General features: G+C 46.6%; 1 protein-coding gene across 1 annotated transcript in view; it reads left to right on the top strand.

The window, feature by feature from the left end:
• Window positions 1-24,139, top strand: part of LOC148502683 (multidrug and toxin extrusion protein 2-like) — a 133,333-nt gene that overhangs the window by 81,628 nt on the left and 27,566 nt on the right. Inside the window, exon 13 of the mRNA XM_088449504.1 lies at window positions 4,391-4,460. Within this exon, the coding sequence (XP_088305630.1) occupies window positions 4,391-4,460 (70 nt within the window). The remainder of the gene's footprint in view (window positions 1-4,390; window positions 4,461-24,139) is intronic.

The following is a 24,139-nucleotide window of genomic DNA, read 5'->3' as shown; positions in this document are numbered from 1 at the left end:
TGCCCCCAGTAGTGGTACCACCTTTGCAGTGCCCCTTATATAGTGCACCCAGAAGCAATCCACCCCCCATGCAGTGCCCCCAATAGTGGTTACCCTTATGCAGTGCCGCTTAAATAGTGGCCCCAGTTGTAGTCTTCCCCCTATGCAGTACCTCCAGAATTGCCCTTTATATAGAGCCCCCAGAAGTGGTAGTCCCCGTCCCCCTATGCAGTGCCGCTAGTAGTAGTCCCCTCCCCTTGTAGTGCCCCTAGTAGTAGTCCCCCCTTGTAGATCCTCTAGTAGTAGTCCCCCCTTGTAGTGTACCCAGTAGTAGTAGTCCCCCCACTTGTAGTGCCCCCAGTAGTAGTCCCCCCCTGAAGTGCCCCCAGTAGTAGTCCCCAGTAGTGGTCCCCCCCTTGTAGTGCCCCCAGTAGTGGTCTCCCCCTTGTAGTGCCCCCAGTAGTGGTCCCCCCCCTTGTAGTGCCCCCAGTAGTGGTCCCCCCTTGTAGTCCCCCCTTGTAGTGCCCCAAGTAGTGGTCCCCCCCTTTAGTGCGGTAGACACATGTAATAAAAAAGAAAAAACACTTACCTGAATCCCCGCTCCCGCCGCCACCATCCGCTCCTCCGTCCGTCCTCTCAGGCCGGCCTGCTCTGCATTATGGGAGAGACGCCATATTATGCTTAGCTTGTGCAAAGTGTCTAGTAACCGCTTGGTCGCTTTTACCAGACAAAAGGGCTGCTCTAATTGCTGCCCTAAGTTAGGCCATGCGCTCTTTAAATTGCCTTTCTGTATTGCCCACATTGTGAAGACCACATGAGGAAGACAGAAGGTAGACCACATATTTGGAAGTACAGGTGAGCGCTGTCTTGATGGTATAAACTCTACCTGAAAACGGATGTGAAAACTTGTCACCAGGGATAAGATAATTGCAGGTGGTACACCCCAAACATCTGTGATTGCCACCTTTTCTACTCAGAAAATTAGGCTGGCTGTGAATATTCATACCAGTAATGTCTGTTTTGACCACTGCATCTCTGATACTGCGGCCTCGCCTCTAGCTGGCCATGAGTTTGCATTTTTTAAAAGTATGCCATTCTGGATCAGTGGTCACAATGGGCCATAAATCACGAGCTGTTTTTTTTTGTATGTTTGCTAGATGTGCAATACGAATTGACCCAGGGAATTACTTCACTGATCTTGTTAGGAGTTTTTTATACTAAAAAGTCTTGTCTACTAAATGCTTCTGCTTTGTTCCTAGCTTTAAGCACATTGGCCCTCACTCAGAGCCGCTCGCTATTTGCGGTCGTTCGTTTTCTAAAAAGGGGTGGCTATTCAAATGAACCTTTCGCACTTTGCGGTCTGTTCACGCCTCTAAGTCTGAACGAGCGAGCAAAACATGCGAACGTAAATTTGAAAAATACGCCCCCTGGCCGCTCGTACCATACGTCATGTCCGCTATTTATTAGATTAATCGAGTACATCGACCAGCGTATGAACTGCTCACTATTCTTGTGGTTGGTTTTTTCAACCACTATTTTGCGAGCAGTTCTGAGTTAAAAAAAACCAAGTGACGTGGTCAATGACGCTGCTGGATTAATTATGCACTCCCTTAAAACGCCCGTTTTGACCTTTAAGCACGCCTGCGATCGGATTTCCACTCCCCGTTTTCAAGCACCTTCCCCTGTTACCACCCACATACGCCTCATTCTGTCACTCAAATTAGCAGGCATTCGCTATTTTGCGAGCACATGAATTTCGGCCGCACTGACTGGTTCGCGTATGCGTATAACTATCCGTACGCATGCGCAGTTGGGCAAACATCGCTCGTAGCGAACGAGCTGCCGCTTACGAGTGGCTCTGAATCAGGCCCATTGTCAACAGGGTAACCTCTGTCAACAAATTTATTAACCATTAAATCCAATTGTGATTGTCGCTCTGCTGCATCACTAGAACTACGACTAACACGCAGCATTTGGGAATATGGTAGACTATTGATTGTTGCTTTAGGGTGAAAGTTATTGTATCTCAGGATCGTATTCCTGTCTGTAGGTTTTACAAATAGCTTGGTAGTAATACACCCATCAGACTTAGCTATAGTGACATCAAGACAATTAATTTCACTTGTGCTAGTAAGTTTAGCAGGATAAAGGAAGTGATTGTGTTGCGTGATGATATCAATCAACTCCTTCTCTTCGCCACTTCACATCAGCATGATATCATCAACATATCGATAATATCGAAAGACTTTTTCCTGGATACTGTGGTCTACAAAAAAGAAATCAGATTCTACCATGTGCATATAGGCATTTGCATAACAAGGTGCTATCCGACTACCCATAGCACATCCCACAAGCTGAATGAAGAAACTACCATCATATAGGAAGTAGTTATGGGTCAAAGTGAAGTTTAACAGTCGCAAAAAGAAATTAACATCAGGCCCTACATAGTTACTGTTATTGTTAATTAAATGTTTAACAGCCAATAAGCCATCATGGTGTGGTGTATAAGCTGGTTACATCTATACTAGCCAATATCAAATCATCAGGTACATCTACAATGTCCAACAGCATTCTTAACAAGGTGTTAGTATCCTTAAGGTAGGTACTGGTGTTTTGAATCACCGGTTGTAACAGTGCATCAAGGTACGCTGCAATAGGTTCACACAGAGAGCCCCTAGCAGAAATAATGGGTCTGCCATGCGGTCTCTGTGCGTGCTTGTGGCTTTTGGGGGTGATGTAAAACAAAGGTATTACAGGATGTTTAATAGATAAACTATCTTTAATGTTGGTGGTAATAATCCCCTGATCCACTGCCTCCTGTAATATACCATCCAATTCCAGCTGGAATGCATCTGTAGGGTCTTTGGAAAGTGTCCCATAGGTATTAACATCAGAGAGCAGATGTGTGCATTCTTCTTTATAGGAATCAAGGTCCATGATCACAATGGAGCCGCCCTTGTCGGCTCCCCTTATCACTATGTCCTGCCTTGCTTCCAGATTTTTCAAAGCCAGGGCCTCTCCCTTATACCCCTTTTCCACCCAAATTCCGGGTCTGAACCGGAGTTGAAACAGGGTTCCCATCCGGATCAGACCCGGAATTTAGCCGGCGCCGACTCAGGATATTCCCGAGTCGGCGCCGCTCACACAGCAGTCGGGTCTGCATAGACCCGGCTTTTCCGGCGTGAAGGTGGATGCTTGGAGATGATGTCATCTCCAAGCGCCACTGAAGCCGGACCAATCAGCCGGCTTGCGGCGCACTGCAGGTCATCAAGACCCGGAGTGCGCCATACACACAGCAGGGTTTCACGGGCTACGCCCGTGTTAAACCCTGCTATTTACCTGGGTTGGATTGCCGGGTCACTCGACCTGGTGATCCAACCCTCACCCCTTTTACACCAAGGAGCTGCCCGGGTTAACCCTGCAATAACCCGGGTTTTAGCTACAGTGTAAAAGGGGTATAATTGAGGTTAGAGTGGACAAATGGTATCTTGTCATGACCGGACACTTTAATATAGTGTTACACTGATTTATATTTGTGTATTTATTATCATATTCACAAGTTATGTGGTGGTAGTGATATTTGTTTGTGATTAAGCAGCATAATAAGTTCACATAATGGTCATGCTCATATGTTGGTTATGATTCACTTGCTTGTACTTGTTACGGTCACTCGAATCAATTAGCCATGAGGAGGACAAGTTGTTGTTGCAGTGGCATGGTAACACCGGCAATGGCACCTCATCTAGCCCTCTCATGGCCTGATCTTGCCTTGGAGATGTGGATTTGTGTACACATTCCTATGGCCATAAGTGCAGCATATAGCCGCACCTACTCGTGTGGACTCACAGGGCAAGTCTAATTGAATCAAAACCATAGGATAGTGTAATGGTGCATGCACACGGTCAGATTTCCCTGGTCGACTTGAACTATATCCACCATATCACTATCGTTCAAATCGACCAGTTTCTGGGCCCTTGAAACGACCAAACGATGGTCGATGCGCGGGCACGGATGGTCAATATCGACCATCACCCGTGCATGCAGACCAACCTGGTTGATATTGACCAGGTTGGGCTGGTTACGATAGGGACCCGCGATTGTTAATTGCGGGTCATTATAGTCAATGGGGGGTTGGTGCATGTACTGGATGTTCGATATCGAACATCCAGCACATGCAGGATGATCAAACAAAGTTGCTTTTTATTTTTTGCTTTGCTCCCAACTCTGCACCAGCTTGTATTCCCCCCTCTCTGCAGCTAGTCATCACAGGAGAAAGTGAGGTCTTATGATAGCTGCTTTTTTGCACAATTAGGAAGAAGTGGATATTAATTAAGCAATCAATATAATTAACAAAAGAACTGTATACATTATAACAATTGCTTACATTAAATATACTTTTTTTTTTTTTCAGAGAAATTGCTGCCCTGGCTTCCGAAGTTATACCCATATACCTTATGTTCCACCTGTTTGAATTTATTGCTGTAAGTAAAATATTTTTTCAAACTAATGGATATATGTTTGTTTTCTTAAGGTATTGTCACACCTGCTATTAAAACACTTTTAAATGCAGTGATTATTTGCTAAAGCACTAATAAAAGATTCAGAGCTAGCATTTATAAACTGCACTGGGCCAAACAGATAGAAGGCATGGCTCTGAAGTGCTGGAGCAACGGACATCTTGTGACCACCAATATTGTGCATTCCCCATCTACCACATTGAGGTTTCAAATGTGTGATCAAAAAAAGATAATATAACCAACGGCGCTACAAAAGGATCAAACGTGAATGTGACCACACTGATAGATGTGGCAATGGATGTCTCACGCTGCTGTCATGGGTCACTACAATAAGGGAAATAAAGGCAAAGAGTTTCGCTAATAATCCAAAAGTTAATGTGATCATGTATCACTCACCAGCAACCTCCAAAATGTCCAAGCCTTAAAATCAGGGTCATATATTGTAGTCCAATCAATAAAAGCTTGACGCCATGCTGAACATAAAGTTGCCCAGTATTAGCTTGGAGTCTGGGCGATGTCATGCTGCGGCCAGCCCACTGGAACCTAAGCAGCTAGGAGGCGGCGTGGACCCGGCTCCACGCGCCGCCCACTCAGAAGCAAAGCCGTTCAGTCGTAAAGTGTCCTGCCGTGCTGATCAGTAAGTACACACCCCTCTGAGGAAATCCCATACGGGAAGAAACGCGTCAGAGAAACTCTATGCTTTAGGAATCAACACCGGAGATTACTCTACCCAGCTTTGCCTCCACCAGCCTAACTGGGCACATCCATCCATCATACGCAGTCCTTCCCTTGGTGTGGGATGGAGAGCTGCCTTTCACCAGGTGAGCCAGGTTGCCACAGGTCATCACAAAGAGCGCCCAGGTTCACACAACTAGACTGGAAGCCTTACTAATCAGCACGGCAGGACACTTTGTGGCTGAACGGCTTTGCTTCTGAGCTGCTTAGGTTCCAGTGGGCTGGCCGCAGTAAGTATTACATCGCCCAGACTCCAAGCTAATACTGGGCAACTTAATGTTCAGCATGACGTCAAGCTTTTATTGATTGGACTACAATATATGACCCTGATTTTAAGGCTTGGACATTTTGGAGGTTGCTGCTGAGTGATACATGATCACATTAACTTTTGGATTATTAGCGAGACTCTTTACCTTTATTTCCCTTATTGTGGGAGAATACAGTTACTAAATAATTAACTTAAGGATTACCATCATCAGCCTACTTAAGATTGGCAATTAAATTTTTTTCTGTGGAACGTGGTTTCACTACGATTGACAGATATAGTAACAGTGTTTTTTTCTTTCTCACCTATGGGATTTGAAGATCAGCAAATTACACATTAGCTATCTTTCAACAATGTGGTGTGTTCTTATATAAAATTAATTGACACCAGTTGGTCATTTTTATGCAAAATTTAATTTTTATATTCATGTGTAATTCATATGTTTAACATCATTGGCCAATGTCTGTTTGTTATGTTTTATTTATTTATTTATTAATAAATAGGTGCAATTGCTACTGACATAGCTGACTTTTTTATACATATACATTTACACTCAAACAAGCCAATTGTTTATATTATATCACTCCAGGGTTTTGGTGTTTCACAGCACTATCATTTTTATTCAAATGTGTGATATTGAGGTACCATAATTCTCGGTAGTGTGAGCAGCCTTATATCACAACTGCAAGTGAGAACTGAATTGCCTCATTGCTGGTTCCATGCCTACATTTATTATTGTGTATCAGTTCTTTAAAATTTAAGCACAGCCATCTCCATGGCATTGGAGGGGGGTTGGAGGAAATTTACATTTCCATGATAATTTCATAAACCCAGACTACGAGCACTTGGTTTGGACCTGGATCACTTTGGGGAGATCACCATTTTTAAAAGATATTACAGAATGTAAAAGACTTTGCTGACCATCAGCGGGTTGGATTTAAAATACCGGCGACTAACTTTCCGCCGGTTCAAATCCCGATGCTGCAAGCTCGAATGTGCAGAAATCTCTACAGCAGTGGTAAGTATGTTATCCCTACACCTTTCCCCCTAACCCTAACTAGGGGTGTGCACCGGCCACTTTTCATGTTTTGGTTTTGGATCTGGATCTTTCTTCGTGTTTTGGATCTGGATTGGTTTTGCCAAAACCACCCTTCCGTGTTTTGGGTTCTGGGTTTTGTGTTTTGGATCTGTATTTTTTTTTAAAAAAGCATAAAAACAGCTAAAATCACAGAATTTGTGTTTTTTTTCTGCTCCAATGCTATTATTAACCTCAATAACCTTAATTTCCACTCATTTCCAGTCTATTCTGAACACCTCACACCTCACAATAGTGTTTTTATATCCAAAAGGTTACACCGAGGTAGCTGGATGACTATGCTAAGAGATACGAGTGGGCGGCACAAACACGTGGTCCACCTAGGAGTGACACTGCAGTGGCAGACAGGATGGCAGTTTGAAACACTACGCCCCAAACAGTACATAATTCAAAGAAAAAAAAGAGGTGCAAGATGGAATTGTCCTTGGGCCCTCCCACCCACCCTTATGTTGTATAAACAGGACATGCACACTTTAACAAACCAAACATTTCAGTGCCAGGGTCTGCCACACGACTGTGGCTGAAATGATTGGTTCGTTTGGGCCCCCACAAAACAAGCTGGCAATTAATCTGTCCCTGCACAAACTGGCTCTACGGAGGCAAGATGTCGTCCTCATCCACCGATTCTTCACCCTCTTCAGTGTTGTGTACATCCTCATCCTCACAGAGTATTAATTCATCCCCGCTGGAATCCACAACCACAGGTCCCTGGTCATCATCTTCTCCACATTTTGTGGAAGCAACCTCCTACGCCTTTCGCTGACAAGGTTCCCGGCTGCACTAAACACTCTTTCGGAGTACACATTGGAGGGGGGGCAACTCAGGTAAAATAGAGCCAGTTTGTACAGGGACCTCCAAATTGCTTCTTTTTCCTGCCAGTACAGGTACGGACTGTCTGACATGCCTACTTGGATGCTGTCACCGATGTAATCCTTTAACAGACAGACGCACGCTTGTCGCTGCTGCTTTAAGGATGCAGGTGCGGCTACAGCCCACCCATTTCACAAAGACAGAAAAAAAAGAAGAATTTTTTTATTGTTTGTGGAGCGCACTTTGAGGGTCTCACCACCCTTAGACAGACGCACGCTTGTCGCTGCTGCTTTGAGGACAGTATCATATACAGTGACAGTAGACTTGTCAGAAATTGTTGGCACATCCTTCAGTCCGGACCAGATGTCCAAACAGGCCCCTGACTTATGACACAGGCGCACGCTTGGCGCTGCTACTGTGTTGATGCACGTGCGGCTACATCGCACACAAGTCACAAACACATAAAAAAAATAGTTTTTTATTTTTTGGAGCACTTTGAGGGTTACACCACCCTATAACAGACAGACGCACGCTTGTCGCTGCTGCTTTGAGGATGCAAGTGCGGCTACAGCCCACACAATTCACAAAGACAGAAAAAAAAGAAGAATATTTTTATTGTTTGTGGAGCGCACTTTGAGGGTTATACCACCCTTTAACAGACAGACGCACGCTTGTCGCTGCTGCTTTGAGGATGCAGGTGGAATCTAGATGGGATTTGGAACCGGGGACACACCTCCATCAATTGTCTAAATCCCACTGCACTAATGGCGGATACCGGACGCACGTCTAACACCAACATAGCAGTCAAGGCCTCAGTTATACGTTTTGCTTCAGGATGACTGCTGTCGTACTTCATCCTCATCGCTAGGGACTGTTGGAGGGTCAATTGTTTAGTAAAAGTAGTGGTGTTCCTACTTCCTCTTTGGGATGATGAACAACTCCCAGCAGCAGCAACAGCACTAGGAGGAAGTGGTTCTTGATCTTTCCCTATTTTATTTTTATCGGAGAAAGTTTGGTCCTCCATTTATGTTATATTGATATATACGTGCGGCTAAGGCGCACACAAACACAGAAAATATTTTTTTCTTTTTGCTGGAGAGTAGTGCACTTTGTGGGTTACACCACCCTTTAAGAACTGAGCCAGCTGGCTCTTTACTTATGGGACACAGGCGCACGCTTGGCGCTGCTCCTTTGATGATGCACGTGCAGCCACAAACACAGAAAATATTTTTTTATTTGGTTTGGAGTGTACTTTGGGGGTTACAGCACCCTTTACCGGTCAAGCCAGCCGGCCCTTTACTTATGACACAGGCGCACGCTTGGCACTACTTTGTTGATGCACGTGCGGCTACTGCGCACACAATTCACAAACACAGAAAATATTTTTCTATTTGGTTTTGAGTGTACTTTGGGGGTTACAGCACCCTTTAACGGTCAAGCCAGCCAGCCCTTTACTTATGACACAGGCGCACGCTTGGCACTACTTTGTTGATGCACGTGCGGCTACTGCGCACACAATTCACAAACACAGAAAAAATATTTTTTTTTTAGCACTTGGGGGGAGCACCCCTGACGGACAGAGCACCCCCTGGACAACACTACAGCACCCCTTTAGGACTGGGACACTGCACAGGACTTTGGAGTGGACACAGCCGCTATGGACAACTGACTGCACAACACAGTCCAGCCAGCCCCTATGGACTTTGAAGTAGTGGACACAGCCCCTATGGACAACAGCAGCACAGCACAACACAGCCAGCCCCTATGGACTTTGAAGTAGTGGACACAGCCCCTATGGACAACAGCAGCACAGCTCAGCACAACACTACTCTGCACTACACTACACTACACTACACAGCCCAGCCAGCCCTAACTCCCACCCTCCCTCTTCACTGTCCACAGCCGAGTGAGAAAATGGCGCCGATGCGGGTACCTTATATAGGATCCAAAACCCGCGAGACCCGGAAGGCGGGATGATGACGTTTTGCCTCGATTTCAGATCCGAGTCAGGCGGGAAAAGTCGAGCCTGACTCGGATCGGCCTCGGATCAGGGGAACTCGGGGGGGTTCGGATTTCAGAAATCCGAACCCGCTCACCCCTAACCCTCCCTTAGTGGTGCCTAACCCTAACTCCTCCATCCCGCACTCTAAATCTACCCCTTCCCATGGTGTGGCCCCGCCCCCAGATCTGCAAGCAGTGTCTGACTATACAGAAGAGAGTCTGAGCTGTTGTCAACTCTCGTTTTCCTGCAGTCCCAGGGAGCTTCACAAAGCTGGTGTGTGTTAACTATAAAAATGATTACAATAAATAAAGAAGATGTTGATAAGTTATAATTATCTTCTTTGTATTATTCTAATCATTTTTATATAAAATCTTAGGAGTGACACAGGGGAGGCTCTGTCTCCCCTGCCTACCCTGACTGCATGTCCCTGCATGCACACCGCTTCCCAACTCATTCCACTTCTCCAGTAATGACGTCTCTCCCATAGTGCGCATGGGGAGACCCAGAAGCTGGAGTTCAGGAGAGAACTCCAGCCTCCGGCTACCGCGGCGCTGCAGGGAAGGAGCAGGGCACCTGCTGGTAATAACATCTCAGTGGGCGTCCGGCTTCGAACCCCCTGCGGCCATGGGGTGGACCCTGGTGCCGGGTGCAGCGGCGCAACCCGGTCACGTGCACCTGAAGCTCATTCTGACTTGGCCAAACGCTGAGCTGCCGATCGTAGCTGAGTGCCGATCACGGCAGCGCCAGGGAGACAGCAACAGACCAGTCCCCCTAGGCATTTGCTTGTGTGCCTAACCCATGTGCCTAATGCCCATGCCTAGGGCCACCTCTGCTTGCTGGATACTTCTAAGCAGCAAGAACCCGAATACAGTGACCGGATCAACCCACAGCAGCAGTGAGACGCATTTGTAAATGTTACCCGTTTGGTAAGTCTGAGTCGCATTACTAGCAGCTGGGTAGGTGAGTGTGGCAGCCAGCCATAAAACAGCAGTTGTTCACAGTGATAATCTGTCCATGTGTATATGCAATTTATGCACAATATAAAACTGCTTAATTCCTGTGTATGGGGCTGGGAATGTAGTGCAGTTTTAAGGGAAGCCAGCTGATATAGATTGCTGGGAATCTGGCTTGCAAGAGAGTTAATTAAGCCTGTTATATTTATCCACAAAGTGGAAAAGCAGTGTAATATGGAGGAGCTTATGAAAAGTTTTGCTTAACTAGCAACAGGGCAGCAAACTCAAATACAGTTACTACATGCTGAATTTACAGGAAATAATAGCTGGGCAGGAGCTGAGATGTTACAAAAGCTTACACCAACAGATGATATTGATGCATTTTTGTGCACCTTTGAATGCACTGCTGTTCGCTTAAAATGGAAAGAGGAGGAGTGGGCTGCCAGATTAGCTCCCTGTCTCACAGGGGAGACACAAAGAGCATATGTTGATTTAACAGTGCCTGAAGCCAGCTCCTATCCTCATCTGAAAGAAGCTATACTCAGCAGGGTTGGGGTGACTGGCCCCAATAATGCCCAGGCATTTCATGAGTGGCAGTTGAACCCATCTGAGCCTTCTAGAGTACAATTGGCAAAACTAACCAGACTGAGTATAGCCTGTTTGCAGCTGGATAAAAATTCTGCACAGTGTGTGGTGGAAATGGTTGCTCTAGACCATGCTATATGGGCATTAGACCGAGTTGTACAACAATGGGCTCTACAAGCTGACCTTCAAACATTTGAGGAGTTAGCGGTGGTAATTGAGTGGTACCTAACTGCTGGGAAATTGAATAAAGCCAACCAGGGGTTCCAGCCAGTACTCAAGCCTAGAACCCAGGTCTCAGTTGTTAAAGCAAAGAACCCACCTTTGGCTGTGTGTTTTGGTCGCGGTGAGCCCGATCATGTGCGCCGGGACTACCCAAAGCATATCGAGCCGATGGACTGCAGTGCGGGAAAAACAACTCAACCGGTGCTCAGCATGGCTCCTGGAAGCATTTCCCCAGTGGAGACTACCTTGTTTCGTTTGATGGTGCAAGTGGAAGGCTGGGAGATCTAGGCCTTAGTGGATACTGTAAAGGAAAATAGATTGATTGCGCTGAAAATACCCCAGTCGGGACATATGAACCATAAACCAATGGCAAGCAAATTAGTTTATTCAGTTACTCTAGCAGCATAAACGTATATAAAGGTCTAAATGACCTAAGACAAATTCACAATGGTAATATTAATACATAAATGTGCAAGATAGCATAAAACACAACTCTAACCATAAATCAGAGCTGATCAGGCTCAATAGTGGAAAAAGGAAAACATGGATAAAACGAGAAGACCAGTTTATGATTGAGACACTGTGAGATAGTGTTAATGTAGCCTCCCAACTTCAGTTTTATCATGCACCCAAATGGCACATATACACAGTAAATTAAAACAGTTTGATTCAATCACTGGGGACTTACTGATAACTGGTAAATCTAATATTGATTTGTAACTGTTACCAGTAATTCATAGATGAATTGCTTGATATGAAAATCCACTAATAAATTATAAGCGAGCAGGTAACCACCCAAGATAATGGCTAGATAGAATATAATATCACCTCAGTCTTGTTGCAAGGACCCCGATCTGTAGTATCTCAGTCGAGGACTTTAGCACTAAACCTCTGTATGTTATAGCACACAGCCACACCCTCTTCAGTGGCAAAGAAAACCCCGGACTGTCAGGTACCCATTGAGGTCTCCCTCAGTCTTAGCCAAAAACAGGAAGTGGTGAGCTTAGTAGCACAAAACCAAGATGTATTCTCTGCTATTCTGGGAAATACCCAAATCATACAGCATGATATTGTAACTCCTCCCGGGGTGATAATAAAGCAGAGACCCTATTGCATACCTGAGGCAAAACGGGCAGCAGTAAAACAATAGGTGGAGGAGATTCTGCACTTAGGGGTCATATAGGAGTCAGACAGTGAATGGAATAACCCCATTGTCTTAGTGCCTAAGCATTCGGGGGCTTTAAGATTCTGTAATGACTTTCGCAAGTTAAATAGAGTTTCTCAGTTTGATTCCTACCCTATGCCCCGGGTTGACGAGCTGGTAGAGAATCTAGCAAAAAGCCAGTATCTCACCACTCTTGATTTGACAAAAGGGTATTGGCAGATTCCTTTGACTGAAGCTGCTAAGGCAAAAACAGCCTTATCTACCCCAGAGGGCTTGTTCCAGTACAAAATGCTGCCTTTTGGTTGCATGGAGCCCCAGCAACTTTTCAGAGGGCTATGAATAAGTTGCTTCCGCCCCACAGGGAGTATGCAACTGCATATTTAGATGACATCATCATCTTTAGTTCTGACTGGAAGTCACACCTTCCAAGTGTAGAAGCAGTATTACAGTCTTTAAGGGTTTTCCACTAACCCTGAGAAATGTGCCATTGGAATGGTTGAGGCGAAATACTTGGAATATGTCATAGGCAGAGGGCAGGTTAAACCTCAGCCCAGTTAAGTGCAAGTGGTCCTCACATAGCCTAAACCCAAATGTAGATCACAGCTTAGAACATTCCTTGGTCTGGTTGGTTACTACCGCAGATTCATATGTGAGTTTGCCTCTAGGGTGGCTCCACTGACTGAGTGCCTTAAGAAACAATCCCCAGACCAGATAATATGGTCTGGGGAGACTGCTTGGCAGGATTTAAGATGAGCCTTCTGTGTAGAGCCTGTTTTGCAAACTCCTGACTTTAAGAAGCAGTTTGTGTTGAAGACTGATGCCTCTGGGACAGGCTTATGAGCAGTCCTTTACCAGGAGGTAGATGGTAAGGAGAAACCTATACTCTATCTTAGCTGGAAATTGCTGCCCAGAGAACACAAGTACTCAACTGTGGAACAGGAGTGCTTGGCGATTAAGTGGACAGTACAGTCGCTAGAATATTTTCTGTTAGGGCGAGAATTCTGGCTAGTCACAGATCATGCTCCCTTACAGTGGATGCACACAAACAAAGAGGTGAATGCCCAGGTGACCCACTAGTTTTTGGCTTTACAGCCATTCAAATATGAGGTACAGCATCGACCAAGGAAACAGCACCTCAATGCTGATGCCCTTTTCAGAAGGTTTGTGGGTCCTGAACCTATGAGCAACCGTATGGTGAAGCTAGTGGAGGAAAGGAGTGCAAGGCGAGCTCTGGAAAGTGGCAGAGGATTGTGTTCCCGGTCAGATGATGCAAATAGAGGTGGGCATGGCAGAGAGCTCGCCTGAAAAAGTTTTAGCTTCACCAGGGTGGTTGAAGCTAAGGAGGAAGGAGTGTGACAGAGGCAGCATGCTTTCACATGACGTTAATGTGGAGCAGCAAGTTTGTGCAGAGATGGAGCAATAAACAGCATGGTAATGAGATCCAGTCCAGGTTTTCCTGGGAACACTTGTAAGCCACAAGCAAGGCTAATTAGCAGCACCTGGTATCGGTCTTTAAAGTTGTGTCAGTGCAAACCGACAATGATCCTGACAGTGAATTAGTCACCCAGGGTATAGGCACAGGGGTGACTAGTGTTAGGGATCCTGGATCCACTAAAAGAACTTTTGGAAGATTCTGTGTACCTGCTATAACATCTTGCCTATGAACACTGTACTGATCTGTGTATCTGCCTGTGGTGAGAAAATGAAATTCTGTTGGATTTTACTTCGGCTATGTGGTGATGATTCTCTCTCTCTCTCTCTCTGAAGGGGGGGCAGGGTGTTTAAGGGGATACACCTCAAAAGCTATTTGAGATACCGGGCTGAAATTTGGCATGGACGGGTAGAACTGTTGCTCGGTGCTGCGTGCAAAATTTCAGGGCAAAGACATAATAAATGAGGATTTGGGAGTTATCTAAAGCTCCAACTGTCACTTTTTTCTGACATTCTCAATTAGGACAATTTTCTGCTGTTCTCTATAGGGGTATTTGGAAAGGCATAACTCAGGGTAGGGGGTGAGTTTAGACTTGCGGTTTGTTTTATTAGGTAGCTATTGTTCCAGAATAGGGCCTTTTGGGGCTTAGGTAATTGAGAAACTTACCGTTTTTAAACTATTACCTCACAAATCTGCCATTATACAGATAGAAAATTTCAATTCCTTGCACAGCCACAGTAGGAGCCTTCAGCAGGTGTATTCACTGTGGCTTCACTTGGTTGCAGCAAGATGGCTGCCTTTTGCAGGCGGTAGCATGGGCCGGGTCCGGGGGGGAAGGAAGCAGGCGTTCGCTGTGGCCGGGATGCAGACGAGAGGGGGTAGGGAACTGGGGACGGTAGCAGGCAATAGCAGAGGCGGTGCAGGGGCAGTGCGGGTGGCGGTGTAGCAGGCGTTAGGACCGGGGGGAGGTAGCAGCACGTAGATACAGGCTTGGATGTGGAATATCCGTAATACCTGCATCTGTGTTTAAAAAAGAAAAACAAACCTGTGTAAAAAAAGAAAAATGGCGTGGCCCCCTCCCCAAAAACAACAACTAGCATCGGTTGTGCTAAATACAGGGGACACATGACGTAGGCATCCTACGTATGAAGTACAACCAGCACCAGGCTTTTCAGAACCAGTCCTGGTTGCCAAAATACAGGGGACAAATGATGTAGGGGTCCCCCTGTCACAACTCTTGGATGGCAAATGAACGCAAACCGTATTTGGGGATTGGTGTGGCCTATTTCTGAGGCGCGGAGTCTAATGTGCCGGCAGTGTTCACCAGGGACCCCCGCAAGAGGGTATGGGCTTGGCTGCATCCGACACACAGGTCGCGGCCCTCAGAATAGGTTCCCCTATACAGGAGCTGGTGAACTCTGGATGGAGCGGAGAAGACTTTCAGCATAATGAACAGGCCGGGTCAGAACCAAACAGACAACAAGGTACCAGGGAGCAGACATATGCAGGTCACAGAGGATAGCCAAGGTCAGAACCAGATAACCAAATGCAGTACTAAGGATTAGACAGAAGCAGGTCAGAAACAAAGCCATGGTCAGGAACAGGCTTGCAGAGGCTGATTGCAGGAATCCTCTAATCAGTGTAGCTGGTGATTGCACTGAGCTGGATAATAGACTGCAACTGATGTTTGCCGAGTAAGGACCTGATTCAGACCCACTCGCTAAGGTGCGATCGCTCACTGTGAGCGTTTTTCGCCCATCTGCACATGCATATAATTCGCAGTGCGCAAGCCATTCGTTGCGATCTGACTTTGGCTCGTAAGCCACTATCAGGTCGCTGCTTTGAGTGACAGATAGTGCCGTTTGTGGGTGGTAACAGGGGAAGGTCCTTGTGAACGGGGGAGTGGTGTTGCGAACACAAGAGGTGTGTCAGTCTGCCAAAGCACCATTTCGAGGGCGTGCATAAATAGCAAAGTAGCGTCATTGAACATGTCACTTGTATGTATTTCAGCCCGCACTGATCGCAGTGCTTGTGGCGGGGAAAGCCAACCCCAAGGGCTGCAAGTTTCTCCAATGGCTCACGATGGTCCTGATTAATCATACATTTCCTGGAGATGACGTGTGTTGCGAGAGGCAAGGGGGTGTCTTCAGACACTTGCGAGCGCACTTTGCCATAGCTCGCTAACACAGTGCGAGCGCTTAATTTAAATATCCGGCCCCTTTTTGCCAGTGAGTGATTGCATCTTGCGAGCAGGTCTGAATCAGGTCCTAAGTTCACTGGAACAGCTTGTGATTCCTAAACTGGAATACAGCAGCACCAGGGCCGGATTTACCGCTAGGCAACCAAGGCGGCCGCCTAGGGCCCTGCGGGTCCCCAGGGGCCCGTAGCCGGGCCCCCCGGTAAATCCGACCCTGGAGAGAACCTGCAGTGCTGCTCTGCGCTTTGAGCGCACCAGCCGGGGCCCGGGGAGGAAGCAGTCTGATCAATCCCGGATTAAAGGGGGGGTGTGGTCAGGGCCGGATTTACCGCTAGGCAACCAAGGCGGCTGCCTAGGGCCCTGCGGGTCCCCAGGGGCCCGTAGCCGGGCCCCCCGGTAAATCCGACCCTGGAGAGAACCTGCAGTGCTGCTCTGCGCTTTGAGCGCACCAGCCAGGGCCCGGGGAGGAAGCAGTCTGATCAATCCCGGATTAAAGGGGGGGGTGTGGTCATTGGAGGCAAGCCCTCCCGGGCCCCCCCGCCGCGGTTCGGATCCGATCCCGCGATCCGCAGCCACTGAAGTAGCATTCACAGAGTCCCCGCCGGCGCCGCAGAGCAGTGCTACATTGCCGGGCCGGCGGTGGACCAATCAAATGCCGAGTAGCAGCCTGCGGCTCCCAATGACTGGTTGGCGCGCAGGCTGCAGGGAAGAGAGGGTGTGACGTGGAAAGGAGGGGCGGGCGCTGGGCACACAGCCACAGAAGGGAAGGTGGAAGCTGGAACATGCCGAGATGCAGCTGAGGGCGGCTGTGACTGAGCCGGTGTGTCACACAGTCTGTCAGCATCATCATAAAAGTAAGACAGACAGTATTGAAGAGCTTTTTTTTTTTTTTTTTGTCACCAAATGAAATGTAATTACTGTAATTGAAGGCACTGGGTCCTATAGCATTGTATTTGTGTATATATAAATATATATATGTGTGTATATATATATATATATATATATATATATATGTATATATATTATATATATATATATATATATGTACATAAAATGTATGTGTATATATATATATATATATAAACGTGTGTGTATATATATATGTACATGTGTACATATAATATATATATATTGGTATGTACATGTGTATGTATATAATATATATATATATATATATACAGTATGTATGTACATAATATATATGCGTGTGTATATATATATATATATATATATATATATATACACACACGTGTATGTATATGTGTGTATATATATGTACGTACTCTATGTACGTATTTTATATTTGTGGATATATATATATATATATATATATACACACGTGTGTATGTATATGTGTGTATATATATGTACGTACTCTATGTACGTATTTTATATATGTGGATATATATATATATATATACACACATATACAGTACACACATGTACGTGTGCATACATATATATATATATATATATATATACACACACACACATGTTCGTGTGTATATATATATATATAGCCAACGTTTCAGGACACTCGTCCTTTTGTCAAGGCAACATACACACACACACATATATATATAATTATATATATATATATTAGGGGTGAGCGGGTTCGGTTCTACTCAGTTCCGTTCGGATTTAAAAACCGAATCTTATTGGCTATCCAAAACTCATGACAGCTGATAGCCAATAAGATTCGGTTTTTAAATCCGAACGGAACCGAGTAAAACCGAACCCGTATATATATATGTGTGTGTAAGGTGCGGCACTCGTCCCAAAAGAATCATCCGCGTCAGGTATTCAGGGGTGGAGTGTTTATAAGGTAAGATGGCTTGTTATTTCTTTTGTATCCTGAAGATAATGTATTAAAAACACTGAAATGTCGATAATAAGATTCGGTTTTTAAATCCGAACGGAACCGAGTAGAACCGAACCCGCTCACCCCTACTTTATACCTGACTCGGATGATTCTTTTGGGATGAGTGCCGCATCTTACATATGTATACTGGACTCTTTGTGGGGGCACCGCCTGCAGATACTCCTGTTGTTTTTCGGCGTGCCGGTCTGTACATTGTTTTTTATATAACCCCACCAGACTTGATAAAAATGTCCTTTAATTAATCCATAGAATACATGGGAACAGCATAATGTCAACGTTTCGGTCCTATAGCACGGACCTTTGTCAAAACGGAGCCAAGTAGAGAGGGGTGCTGTGAAGGGAGAGGGGTGCTGAGAGGGGTTTGTGCGTGAGGGGAGAGGGTCTGTGCTGAGTGAGTTCTGTGCTCTGAGGTGACAGGGCTTTTGTGCTGTGAGGGGAGAGGGGTTCTGTGCTGTGAGACAGGAAGTGAATGGGGTAGTATGTAGTTCTGTGAGGGGGCAATACGTGGTTCTGTGAGGGGGCAGTGAAGGGGGTAGTATGTGGTGCTGTGAAGTGGGCAGTAACTGGGTCAGTGTGTGCATTGGGGGGTCGATGTACTATGGTGGGGAAACAAGTGAGTTGGGATGAAGGTCAGTGTGCTGAATGAGTGATTGCTGTGAGAGGGCAGTGAGTCAGTGTGATATGGACTGGCAGTGAGAGCTATAGAGGGGGCAATCAGTGGGGCCAAACTCTGAAAAGCTTAGCAAAAATCAAGTGTATTTATACATACATAGCCGACGTTTCAAGGCCATGGCGTATCAGGGTGCTGTACAGCAGCATGAATTAGGAATGAAAGTATAGTGCTATGGATTGCTTGGGGGAGGGGGGCCCCAAAACCGGTGTCTTGCCTAGGGCCCCATGAGGTCTAAATCCGGCTCTGAGCAGCACACAAATCAGGACACAGAAACTGTAGATATAGAGCCAGGTAGCAGTGATGGTTTTCTGCACAAAGGAGCCACAGGATAGAACTTAACACTAGGAAGTAACTCTTTGCTCTGACCCCAGTGGGAGTTCTCACAGGGGATATGAATCTGCTGCCAGTCCCTGATAGGCTGCTGAGGTCAGCTGAGGCAGGAGCACTACCACTGGAAGAATACTAGCAGCTGACATAGTGCATGATGTTGATATCACTGCATGGCAGAAATCCTGACCTGCAGCAAATGGCAAGTAAGTCACAGAATTTGAGCAGAGTGTGACATTACCCCCCTCCTAACAGGTGGCCTCCGGACACCCCTATGACTTCAGAGGAAAAAAAAAACTTGAATAGATCTCTGAAGACCAACACAACTTTTCAATGGAGAAGCAGAAAGCATGGAAGTGATTAATGCTTTCGGTGATTCTTCTTGCCCTTTCAGGAACATTTTCATCCACAGAGAAGAGACTAAGGACCTCATTCAGAGACGGACGCTATTTGCGCTCGCTCGTTCAGAAAAAAGGGGTGGCTATTCAAATGAACCGTTCGCTCTTTGCGGTCTGTTCACGCCTCTAGGTCTGAACGAGCGAACCAAACATGCAGTCGTTTTTTGGAAAACTACGCCCCCTGGCCGCTCGCATCCTACGTTATGTTCGCTATTTATTAGATTAATCGAGTACATCGACCAGCGTATGAACTGCTCGCCATTCTTGTGGTTTGTTTTTCCTACCGCAATCTTGCGAGCAGTTCTGACTATAAAATAACCCAGTGACGTGGTCAATGACGCTGCTGTATTAATTATGCACACCCATAAAACGCCCGTTTTGACCTTTAAGCACTCCTGCGTTCGGATCTCCACTCCCCGTTTTCAAGCACCTTCCCCTGTTACCACCCACATACGCCTCCTCCTGCCACTCAAAATAGCAGGCATTCGCTATTTAGCGAACAAACGATTTTCGGCCGCACTGACTGGTTTGCGCATGCGTATTACAATCCGTACGCATATGCAGTTGTGCAAACATCGCTCGGAACGAACGAGCGCCCGCTTACGAGCGGCTCTGAATCAGGCCCTAAATCTCTGGTTCAATGAAAACTTCTTTTCGAAACAGCACCAGAAGTGGATGATGGATCCAAAAGGACCAGGATACCCAGAGGAGCCTTCATGGAGAGGGGCCAAGGAAGTGACCCCAAGTCTCAATACTGCAGGCTGTGGGCCTTTATGATGATCTCGAGGCTTTTGGAGCAAACTTTTGCAGTACCGCAGGCTGAGGACCTTGTGCTGATATTGATGCTTTTGGAGCGAACCTTTGCAGTACCGCTTCGGTGAAAGCTGAGAGATCTTCTAAAATGGGATCCTTGGTCTCTGTGGATTAGCCCAGTCCAAAGCTTTGCCCCTAAAGGCCAAAAGGTAATATTTTACCACATTGGCAGGAGTAAGTGAAGGCAACAATCCGGAATCCACATCGATGTAAGGTATTGACATGCCAAGGCATAAAACTGTTCTAACTCTCCATCGAAATAAACATATGGTCAATCATCCACTGAACTTCTTAGCAGAGAATCAGGTGAAGGGCTCACTGAGTTCTCACAGACCAATGTAATACCTACTGCAAAGTCCTTTTTGGAACCAGGAGACAGAGGGCTCTCACTTGGCTGAATAGATAGAACCAGATTGGGATTGGAGATACTTAAACTGGCAGGAAGTTGTAGAGGTCAAAACTGGATTAAGACTGGACACACTGGAACTGGATGGAACAGGAAGTTTAGATGACCCTTTCTGAGTCTGGACTGTACTAGTAGTCCACATGGTGATGCTCTCAGGAAGTGGCAAACAGGAATCCATGTCTGTATCCATGGCACTGTGAATCCCTCCTGGGATCTTGGCACTGGAGACCTCTCCTGGGGCTGAAGGACTGGACACTCCTCCTAGTGCTGAAGCACTGGACACTCCTCCTAGTGCTTAAGCACTGGACACTCCTCCTAGTGCTGAGGCACTGGACACCCCTACTGGGGCTGAGGCACTGGACACCACTCCTGGGGCTGGCAACTCAGGCACCTCCACTGAGGTTGGCAATTCATGTACCTCCTCTGAGGTTGGCAACTCATGCACCTCCTCTGAGGTTGGCAACTCAGGCACCTCCTCTGGGGTTGGCAACTCAGGCACCTCCTCTGGGGTTGGCAACTCAGGCATTTTACCTGGAGCTGCAGGCTCACATGCCCTTCCTGGAGCTGTAAAATCAGACAACTCTCCTGGGGTTACAAAATCAGATGCCCTTCCTAGAGCTACAGAATCAGATGCCCCCTCTGGGGCTACAAAGTCAGATGCCTTCTCTGGGGCTAGAGAATTGGATGCCCCCTCTGGGGCTGGAAAGTTTCATGTCCCCGCTGGGGTTGGGAAGTCAGATACCCCTTCTGAGGCTGGCACATCGGTCACTGTTCTTAAGGCTGAAACATCGGCTGCCCCTGCTGGGGTTAACACATCGAATACCACTACTGAGACTAGAATATTGGATACCCCTCCTGGGGTTGAACAGTCGACCACCTCTCTTGAGACTGAAACATCGGATATGTCTCTTGAGACTGAAACAAAGGATTCCCCTGCTGGAACCAAACCATTGGATACCCCTGCTTGTCCTGGAACATCGGATACCCTTGTTGGAGGTGAAACATCAAATACCCCTACTGGGGCTGGAACATCGATTCCCTCTCTTGCAGCTGGAACATTGGATACCCCCATTGGGGTTGGAATATCGAACACCTTGCTTACAGGTAGAACATCGGACACCCCTGCTGGTGTATGAACATCGGATACTCCTTCCAGAGTCTGAGCATTGGATATCCTTGTTGGAGTTGAAGTATCGGATACCCCTGCTGGTGCTGAAACATCGAATATCACTACTGAGGACTGAACATCGGATACTCCTTCTGCAGTTTGAATATTGGATACTACTCCTGAGAGTAGATTTCTCACTGATTTTGGGAGATCTGAACACTTTTGATTTCCAAACCTGGAATAGGGTGCTCTTGTCACTGGATCCCAATCTTGCACTGGAGTTCCTTTTTGGTCAACTTCCTTAGTACTCCTAGTAGTGGAAACTGGAACTGAAGGTGACAATCTAGATAGTTCGTTGGCATTAATGCTGTGACACTGAGACTTGTCACCCTTCCTTGATTTGCACACAGAACAGTCTTTTATAAAATGATCAGGACCCCCACAGTAAAGACAAAATTTAAATTCCTTGCACCGCTGACATTCAGCTTCTGACAGCTTGGGCCGTGGAAAACTCTGATATTTCTCCCTTTTCAGTACAGAGGAGGAGACCACAGTCTTTAAGGCTCCTAAATCAGCAAACTCCTTGGCTTTATTATACTGAGTTGGGGTTTTGTCAGAATCAGAAGAAATTAATTCTGGTAGAATCTGGATAATGTTGGTTAAAAGTTTTTACAGCAGCTCTAACATTTGCTGAAATATTCCAAGTCGTGCAGGATTCAATATACTTGGTGACTGGGAGATCTGTGAGCAATTGTGAGTAGTGGTCCCTTTAACCGAATTGTATAGTTGCAGATTACCAGCAAAATCTTCAGAAGTGAGTGGAGGTATGCAGGGGTTAACTGAGTCTGAAAAATTTCTCTGAGACTGAGAAGCCATGGCTTCTCAATCAGCCAAATGTTGTAATCTACCTGCTTGTGTCATCTCAAATCTCTTCACCACATTCATAAGACCCAGACTGGGGTCTGCCACTCGGGTCGGACCAGCAGCGTCCATATTATTCGGGCCAGAGCAATCTGTCACAACTCTCGGATGGCAAATGGATGCAACCCGTATTTGGGGGATTGGCTTGACCTATTTCTGAGGCACGGAGTGTGCCCGGCGGTGTTCACCAGGGATCCTCGCAAGAGGGTATGGACTTGGCTGTGTCCGACACACAGGTCGCGGCCCTCAGAATAGGTTCCCCTATACAGGAGCTGGTGAACTCTGGATGGAGCGGAGAAGACTTTCAGCGTAGTGAACAGGCCGGGTCAAACCAAATGGACAACAAGGTCCCACTGGAAGAATGCTAGCAGCTGATATAGTGCATGACGGGGTGAAAAATGCGGAGGGTCCCCCTGTATTTACCAGAAACTGCACTGGACTCTTTCTAGTGCGGGGGAGGGGGGTGATGCTACAGCCAGGGGAGCCCTTTCACTGGGTCCCCCAGCCAAAGCATCACCCCTGACCGAAAGTCAGCCCAGGCTTGTAGCCCGGGGCTATCCCCAGCACCCCTGGGCGGTGGGTGCTGGGTTAATTGTGTAGTGTTGTGCAAGTAAAGTTCAAATATTGTCTTTTGCTGTGGAACTACAGTTCCTAGCAAGCCTCCCCCGCATGTTGGTATTTGGATAACCACAAGTATCAGCATGTGGGGCATTACGGGCCTGCTGGCACCTGTAGTTCCACAGCAAAAGCAATATTAAAAAACCACAGAAACACACACCGTAGAAAAGTACAATTTTATTAAAACATACATGCACACACACATGTACTCACACATGCATACACACTATCTCACATACTCACCTATGTATCCCTGAAGCCAATCTGTCCTCTTCTCCAGTAGACAATCCAATGGATTACCTGTAATAAAAATTCCATACTCACCTCCTCCTATGCGTGGACCTGTCCTCTTCAGGCAATCCAGGGTCTTCGCAAAAACAAACTGAAATATGCGGACCCTCGTACATTAGTAGTGTCCTCTAAGGACACTACTACCTGAATGACAGCTCTGTCCGGCATTTCTGTTCAGAAATCCCAGTGCGGAGCGCTCATTGACTGAGAGAGGCGAGCCTTCCGCCTCTCAGCCAACGAGCTGTTCTAACCATTGACTTCAATGGTGAGAACTGAGCGTGCCCTTTTCAAAAATGGTGCCTCAGCGCCATTTTTGAAATTCAAAGATGGCCGCCACGAGCCAATCACGGCTCACGACGTCATTTCCCCGCCCCCTCAGCTGGCTTATATACAGCCAGCGCAAGGCGCCGCGCACTCCCAGTATGTCGGCCGCGAGTCAGCAGAGAAGAGCTGCCGAAGACAGAAGATGGCGCGGAAACCCTGGATGGGCAGCAGCCGGCAAAAAGAACTTAAAGGCTGCTGCCCTCCAGGTGAAGACGCCGTAGAAGTCCTGGGGGAGTGGCAGCCATGAAAAATAGCTTAAAGGGTGCCGCCCCCCAGGTGAAGGTGCGGCTAAATAAAATACTTTAAAAAAAACGCTGTCTGTTTGTTTTATTTTAATATTTTGCAGGGTTACTATAGGTACCAGCAGGTCCTGAATGCCCCACCTGCTGGTGCTTGTGGTTCTCCAAGTGCCAGTATGCG

This window comes from Taudactylus pleione, unplaced genomic scaffold (genome assembly GCF_031769625.1).
Source record: "Taudactylus pleione unplaced genomic scaffold, aTauple2 ptg000487l, whole genome shotgun sequence".
Classification (NCBI taxonomy): domain Eukaryota; kingdom Metazoa; phylum Chordata; class Amphibia; order Anura; family Myobatrachidae; genus Taudactylus; species Taudactylus pleione.
This window is presented reverse-complemented; position numbering and strand designations above follow the sequence as displayed.